The 7874-nt window shown below is 50.1% G+C and overlaps 1 protein-coding gene across 1 annotated transcript; it reads left to right on the forward strand.

Annotated features, from left to right (window-relative positions):
- Nucleotides 1-1522: 1522 nt before the first annotated feature.
- DUSP6 (dual specificity phosphatase 6) lies at nt 1523-6021 on the forward strand. Its single transcript, XM_037513899.1, has 3 exons — nt 1523-2493; nt 3061-3498; nt 4534-6021. Exons 1-3 carry the CDS (start codon nt 2094-2096, stop codon nt 4839-4841), a joined length of 1146 nt encoding a protein of 381 aa, XP_037369796.1. The 5' UTR covers nt 1523-2093; the 3' UTR covers nt 4842-6021.
- The last annotated feature ends 1853 nt before the right edge of the window (nt 6022-7874 follow it).

Raw genomic sequence — 7874 nt, forward strand, 5'->3', positions numbered from 1 at the left:
GTTTTCCGCTCGGGAGGGGCAGGCAGGCCCGCGCTCTTTTATATAACAATGGAGCTCGGCGCGCCGGGAGCGCGCCTCCCCGCCGCCGGGGCCCCCGCCTGGCCACGCCCCCATCCGGCCGGGCCACCTCCGCGGCGCCGGGGCAGTGGGTGGCTCACGCGTCTGGCCCGCGCACCCCAATACCTGCTGGCTCTGCAGAGCGGCAACCACACGTTCCCAGGAACTCCCAGCCCTTCTCGGGAGTCAGGGGATCTCGGCTGGCAGTCCTCTGCGCCCCTCACCTGCTGCGCGCTCAGAGTCCCGCGCTCGGCCGTGCACCCTCCCGCGGGGGTCCCCCAGTAACCCCAGTGTGAGAAGCGAGGAGGCGGGGGTAGCGGGGTGCAGGCACGGAGCGCAAAGCGCAGGCGCGGGCAGTGCTCTGTGGGTGCCTGGCTCCCCGCTGGAGAGGGGGCTGCGGGCCCGTCGGGAGGGGGTGGTGGGGTGCGGGGAGAGGAGGTGCCCCTCTGTCATCCTCCTTGTCTGCAGTGACCAATTCTTGAGGCTGCCTGCTTAGCACCCCCCCCCCGGCCCACAGGCCTTGCGCGAGGACGTCCCCACTTCTCGCTAAAGCTGCGGACAGCCGGCCCACTCCGCGCGCCTTCGTGCACCTCGCCCTGGCAGCCGCGCCAGAGCGGCTCCTCGGTCGGAAGCCGAGCTCCCGGCCCAGAAATGATTAACGAGCGCGACCCCCCAGCGCGCAGTGGGTGACAGCGGGGGGAGCAGTGGTGGGGACCTGGATCCTTGGAACAATGGCTCATAACGCGCCACGCCGCTGGAGAGCAGTAAAAACACCCGATGCCCAAGCCAGTGTTTCTGCGGTCTCCACTGTTTAAAAACAAATTAATTAAAAGGCTATTTTTAAAAAAGCTTTCTTCCTATTATCTGGACAACCCCATGTTTGTTTGCTTGCTTTAAATGTTTCCACAAAATCCTGGTTGGTTTCGAAAGACGTTGGATTAGCATTTAACACCTCACCGGTCACTAAAGCCCAGGCAGCTCAGCAGCCCCAACACAGCCACGGCTAAAAGATCAGAACAAACAGAGCCGGGCTTTTCAAACTGGCAAACAAATGCCACACACCGCCTAAAGGAGGGCGGGTGTGGGTGTGGGTGAGGGTAAGGGTGGGCTGGGGAGGCGCATTCTGGTCCAAATTAGCCTAAAGGGAATATGACGGTGCAAAGTCAACCCTAGTTCCCCTAAAGCCAGTTTGCGCTCACAGGCGTCGCGGACCAGGGCTTTTGTGCCTGCTAATTGCGCCGTTTGTGCGCAAAAGTTCCGACTCCAAGTGTGAACTCGCAACAGAAGGAAACACGAGACAACCCAAGTGCCCTGGTTTATGCGCCCTGCTCCTCCTCCGCGACGCGCCCTCCTCTTATTTCTGCTTCCTCCCGCCGAGCCCGCTGCTGCAGCTTGTTTGCACTGGGGCTTATCCGGAGCGGAAATTCCTTTCCGTTTTTGTGAATGACAAACTCATTAACAATTCATCAACACAACCTGTTCCAGCCGGCCCGTCCCCACGGCAACAGCCCCTTCCGCAGTGCGCTCATTGGCTGGCGGGGAGAATGTATCCATTGAGACGCTCGCTGTTTGTATCCATTGAGGAGCTGCCTCGCGCAGGGGGTGTGCGAGCGCTGAGTCCAAGAGAGTGTGCAAATCGAGGCTTGAATAATCCGTGGAGAAAGACGCCCGGGTGGATTTGAGGTGCAGCCTCGGAGGGAGGGATTAGAAGCCGCTCGACTTTTTTTTTTCCTTCCCTCTCGGTAGCGCGCAGTCCGTATTAATTGGATTTCATTCACTGGGGAGGGACAAAACTGTGAGCAGCTTCATTCAGAGAGATTCATTGACACCAACAGCGAGCGGCTGCAGCCGGGTGCAGAGGACCCGCCGGCTCCACTTCTCTCTCCCTCTCCAGCCGCTAAGCAGGGTTGGGAAGGAAGGGCGAGGTGGAATTAAACCCCGCTCCGAGAGCGCGGCTTTTGGAGCGGTGCGCTCAGCCTATGCCTGCCCGGAGGAGCGTCTGGTAGGCACCGAGCCCTCTCCCGCCTTCGACCCCCATGATAGATACGCTCAGACCCGTGCCCTTCGCGTCGGAAATGGCGATCAGCAAGACGGTGGCGTGGCTCAACGAGCAGCTGGAGCTGGGCAATGAGCGGCTGCTGCTGATGGACTGCCGGCCGCAGGAGCTGTACGAGTCGTCGCACATCGAGTCGGCCATCAACGTGGCCATCCCCGGCATCATGCTGCGGCGCCTGCAGAAGGGCAACCTGCCCGTGCGCGCGCTCTTTACGCGCGGCGAGGACCGGGACCGCTTCACCCGGCGCTGCGGCACCGACACGGTGGTGCTGTACGACGAGAGCAGCAGCGATTGGAACGAAAACACGGGCGGCGAGTCTGTGCTGGGGCTGCTGCTCAAGAAGCTCAAGGACGAGGGCTGCCGGGCGTTTTACCTGGAAGGTACGCGCGGAGCGGGGCGCGGGGCGTGGGGAGGGCGCGCGGCGTGTAAGTGCAAGTGCTTGGCTGGAGCTTTTGAGCAGCTTGGGTCGGTTCGCGGGCTCTGGGCTGCAAGACGCGCACGTCCCGGACCCGGAGCCCGGCGGGCGCTGCTGAATCCACCCGTTTCCGGCCGCGGGCATGGGCCATTTCATACTAACGAGTTCTTCTTTCTACCTGGCACACCTGTACTCTCCCCTGTTTATATCGTTTGGTTTTGAATTAAGACTTAACGGAACAGGGGAGGTCGTTGGAGGTGGAGGTTGTCATCTCTTTGCCCTTTAAAATATGCAGAAGAGTTGCCATTTTTTGGTGCATTTCCGGCACCAAAAAAATAAGGGTTCCCAGGGGAGATGAGGGCGAGCGTTTCACTCCCAAGAGCGCACATGGAAGTATCGCTCTCCTACATTGGACTTCAGGTGGGGGTTCATAAGGCGATGTGGGGTTTCCTGCGGCCGACTGTGGCCCTCACTAGCTGTGAAAACTACTACAGGATCTCGGGTTACACGGTTGCTTCTCTTGTCCCGGCAGGTGGCTTCAGTAAGTTCCAAGCCGAGTTCGCCCTGCACTGCGAAACCAACCTAGACGGCTCGTGTAGCAGCAGCTCGCCGCCGTTGCCAGTGCTGGGACTCGGGGGCCTGCGGATCAGCTCCGACTCTTCCTCGGACGTTGAGTCTGACCTTGACCGAGACCCCAATAGTGCCACGGACTCGGATGGCAGCCCGCTGTCCAACAGCCAGCCTTCTTTCCCGGTGGAGATCTTGCCCTTTCTCTACTTGGGCTGTGCCAAGGACTCCACCAACCTGGACGTGTTGGAGGAGTTTGGCATCAAGTACATCTTGAACGTCACCCCCAATTTGCCGAATCTCTTTGAGAATGCAGGAGAGTTTAAATACAAGCAAATCCCCATCTCGGATCACTGGAGCCAGAACCTGTCCCAGTTTTTCCCTGAGGCCATTTCTTTCATAGGTGAGACTAATTAAACAGTCAGCTCTCTGATTTTTTTAAGTGCAAAACTCTCCTAAGCCATTCCTAGAATATAAGCTGTTCATCGTTCCTGCTGCTTGGGAATTTGTCAGGCCCTAGGTTGTCTGTTCTCAAAGAGTTCTAACTTCTGGCTTTTCCTTTTGCAAAGGGGAAAAGTGCCTTTTGACAAGGCTGCAGATGAAGTGTATTTGAAATGCCTTGTTTCTTGAATCTTCGAATCCAGTAATTTGAAGAGGCGGGGGCAGTTTAATCAGACAACATTGAGTTTTCCCACAATCTTTGGACTCTAGGGAGACACTGGATAGAAATACTCGCTGCAGACAGGAATTCTAGCATTGCTTTACAATTTTAAAAGATCGGGGAGTTATTTTAGGACACAAAGTTAGTTGTTGGAAAGCCATTTGAAGGCTGAATGTTGTAATCCAGTTGAATGTTACTGTGATACTCCTTAACAGGGAGACAGCTAGGGTAACCTGAACCCGGCAGGAAGGGCTGTGGGCTGGAAGCCTGGGAGAAGCGAATCTCCAGGCATTGTAATGCATTTCCTATTACAAAGGAACTCATTTTCAGGCCATGTCGACATCCTGTTCCTCCTAATGGGCTGTCCCCTGTGACTTCCCTCTCTCTTTTAAAATGCCTGAATACCTCCATTGTTAGCTGCACAACAGTTGGAGAATAATTTAATAGACCCTTGCAGTCTGCTTGTCTGTATAAAAGGCATTCACGACCATATTGCAGGGTTTCTGGTATTCACATGCTGAGGCAAAGAATGCACACATTAAGGAGTTTTTTGTTGGCAGAAACTTAATACAAAAGCTCCCTTTTCAGAAAATATCTGAAATATGTAATTGTGCCCAGTGTACATGTTTTATTGCAGTGATACATTTTCTGCTGCCTGCTGGGCTCAACTGCCACACAGGATTATTTTTTTCATCTTTTTTGTCTTAGTTTTTTAGACGGATCATTCACAAAGGGTGGTTTTCAGTCTCCTGACATCTTGCCTTTTTGTGTTTACAGATGAAGCCCGAGGCAAAAACTGTGGCGTCTTGGTGCATTGCTTGGCTGGCATCAGTCGCTCCGTCACTGTGACTGTGGCTTATCTTATGCAGAAGCTCAATCTGTCCATGAACGATGCTTATGACATTGTCAAGATGAAGAAATCCAACATCTCCCCCAACTTCAACTTCATGGGCCAGCTACTGGACTTCGAGAGGACGCTGGGACTCAGCAGCCCCTGTGACAACCGCGTCCCGGCGCAGCAGCTCTATTTCACCACTCCCTCCAACCAGAACGTCTACCAGGTGGACTCTCTGCAATCCACGTGAAAGGCTCCAGGCCCACCTCGCTAGGATGTGTTCCTGCCTTTAGCAGTTTCTCTTGGCAGCATCAGCTGGGCTACTTTCTTTGTATGTGGCCCCCGTGTCAAAAACGACACCAGCTGTCTGTATTAGACAAGGTTACCAAGTGTGGAATTGGCTATTACAAAGGGAGAGATTTGCTCCATTCTCATGGAAAGAACAGGACATGCTGTATAGACACAGACAGTGGGTTTGCTCTGTACCCAGTGTACAGCCTACCCAAGCAGGGACTGGAATTTGAAGACTTGCAGCTATATAGGGTAGGACCAAGTGGTAGTGTAGGGGTATGTGTTCCTTTGGGCCTTGTATGACTGTTTCTTTTGCATCTGGAACTGACTATATATATTGTCTTCAGTGAAGACTGATTCACTTTTGCATATAGAGGAGCCAAAGAGAGGTTTCAGCTCTGTATTTGTGGTAGTTTGCAAAAAAAAAAAAAAAAAAAATTAATAAAAGACACCTGATACTTCCTTTGATTAATGTAAATATTTGATCTTAAATCACTTGACAGTGTTTGTTTGAATTGTGTTTGTTTTTCCTTTGATGGGTTTAAAAGAAATCATCCAAAGGGAGAAAGAGCAATATGCCACTTCTTAAACCGAAAAACGGAAACATTTGCTCTTTTCTAATCCAAAGGATATATTTGCAGCATGCTCAATTTTACCAATTCTGACATTTTCATGGGCACTTATTGCTGAGACCTTGTTATGGTGCAGTCTTAAGTCTCTTTCATCTTTATTTGTGATTTTTTTTTCCTCTTTATGTAGTTTGACTATGCCTTACCTTTGTAAATATTTTGGCTTGTGTTGTCTGAAAGGGGATATCTTAGACACCAAAATCATGGGCTCACTTTTTTTTTTTTAACTTCAGCTGTGCTAAACAGTATATTACCTCTGTACAAATTCTTCAGGGAGTGTCACCTCAAATGCAATATTTTGGGTTAGTTTCTTTCCTTTTTAAAAACAATTTGTATAAAACTGGAAGCGTGTGTGTGAGCATGGGTACCCGTTTGATAGGTGAAGTGCATCTGATTGTGAAGAAGGGAGAGTTAAGTTGCTCCATTATGTCCACGATGTAAAGTTTTGAGCTGAAATTTATTGTAAGAATGTAAAACCTTAAATTATTAATAAATAACTATTTTGGCTATGGAAGGTCTATGTTCTCTTTAATCTCGTTAATTGTACTTCTGTGTGAAGTAATACACTTAGGGATTTATCACTTGGGGACAGATCCTGGCTTGCAGAGTACATGCACCATAAGCAGAGCAAAGTTCTCATCTTTGAAGCTATTCTAAGAATGTTTCAGGTGCAGTTTATAAAATTAATCTTCAAATAAAAACACTACAGAACGGACTGACTATATCATGAGTTGGACAGCCCTTCCTATGAGTGTAGTTCTGGCTTGTTTAAGAAAATTGTAATAATCTAGAAGAAAAGCGAAGCCATAGAGAACACCTTGCTGAGATAGAAGACTTGGCTGTTCATGAACAGTCACAAAAGGGGTACCAGAATAACAAGGTTAACCTCTTTCCTCCGTGCCCATTAGGATCTTTTATTACTCAATAGACACGACAGGGAGAAAAGTAGGAGTAACTCTTTTTCTAGACTGTTCTTATTATCTGGTAATTCTACCTGCCAATTAGCCTTGTGTTGGGAGAGCGGAGGAATCAGGAATGGGGTCCCCCTTTTACTGTGGCACATGGGAAATCATTTTCATGCTTTCTCACTGAGCTGGAACATGGCTTTCAAATTTGACATTATCACTTGAGATGGTGCTTTGCCACACCTGTTCTAATACACCGTGGGCTTAACTAGTTTAGAGTGTGGGTCAGTAACCCCTATTTGACCTTATGTTGAGGTTAAAGTTTTTTTGCAAAGTAAAGGCTGAAAAGGCTATCATTTTCCTCTTCATCCTGAGTATGAAATGATAAAAAATAAAGCAAAATCACAATAAGGGCAGGTGTATGGAGTCAAAGGAATTAAATCATACCTCTATCTTGGATCCTTTTTGAATGAATTTAACGTCTTTATCTGCAGTGGGGGAAAGAGCTTTTCCCCTGTAACTTATATTTTAGGAGGAAGTGGGCCTGATTCTATGGCAATCCTATCAAGCTGCTCAGTGTGGCTTTCAGCAATCAAGTATATAAAAGACAAACAGCAACAGTGCCGAAAAGTACCAAGCCTGTCTCTCCCATTCGGGTGCCCCAAATTAGCCGGAGCTCAGAAAGAAGAAGTGGGTTGCAGTTCAACTTGGCTCCAGTTAATCCGGTTCTGAACGGTTTCCGCTCCTGGCATTCCCTAAACTGCCTGTTCAAAGTGGGGATTTGCAAGCAGCGCTTGCAGTTTCCTGTCCAGCTGCAGCCCAAGTAGCTGCACGCTTACCTCCTCCCCCTTTCTTTTCTCTGATTTCTTTTCTCTTTCTTTCTCCTTTCTTTTTTTCTTTAATCTGGTCTGTGGATAATTTTAGTGCATTTCCTCTTGGTGGATTATCATCTCTCCTCCAGAACCCGCTGCATACATTGAGTTCCTACTGCTCTGCTTGAGCCGACAGCTGGCCTCCCCAGCACTTCCTCTCACTCACTGTGGGCTTGTTTGTCAGTCCACTTCTGAAATTAATAATGTTTTCTGGCCAAGTGCCAAAAGCCATTACCACAAAGGGGAAGTAACACATATGAATAGCAGGAAGCCATGCAGGGTCACAGTGTGAGCTGAACCTGTGGAGGGAGCATAATGGAGCCTGGCCATTCAGCAAGTGTCTGACTGCGCTTTGGGGAGAGGCAGCTCCCTGCATTTAAGCAGCTCAAGCTGTGAAAAAAAAGTTTCCAATAAATTGGTAGCAAATGGTCTTTGTCATCAGTCTGAATAAAGGAGAGGGGCCAAGGAGAGTTTAGGGACCCCATAAAGTAGCAATGTTGGGGATTTCTCTCCCCACCCCATATTGTTTTCATAAGGCTGGAGCACCAAGGGGCGCCTGCTTCTCTCTAATGCCACAAAGGACTCA

The sequence above is a fragment of the Talpa occidentalis genome, unplaced genomic scaffold (assembly GCF_014898055.3).
Source record: "Talpa occidentalis isolate TD23 unplaced genomic scaffold, MPIMG_talOcc4v2.1 talOcc4.16, whole genome shotgun sequence".
Lineage (NCBI taxonomy): Eukaryota > Metazoa > Chordata > Mammalia > Eulipotyphla > Talpidae > Talpa > Talpa occidentalis.

Bases quoted from the DNA above. Each gene is read 5' to 3' on its own strand.
- DUSP6 (XM_037513899.1), top strand. From the start codon at position 2,094: ATGATAGATACGCTCAGACCCGTGCCCTTCGCGTCGGAAATGGCGATC. The intron at 2,494-3,060 runs GTACGCGCGGAG...TTGTCCCGGCAG, and splicing joins CCGGGCGTTTTACCTGGAAG to GTGGCTTCAGTAAGTTCCAA. The intron at 3,499-4,533 runs GTGAGACTAATT...TTGTGTTTACAG, and splicing joins TGAGGCCATTTCTTTCATAG to ATGAAGCCCGAGGCAAAAAC.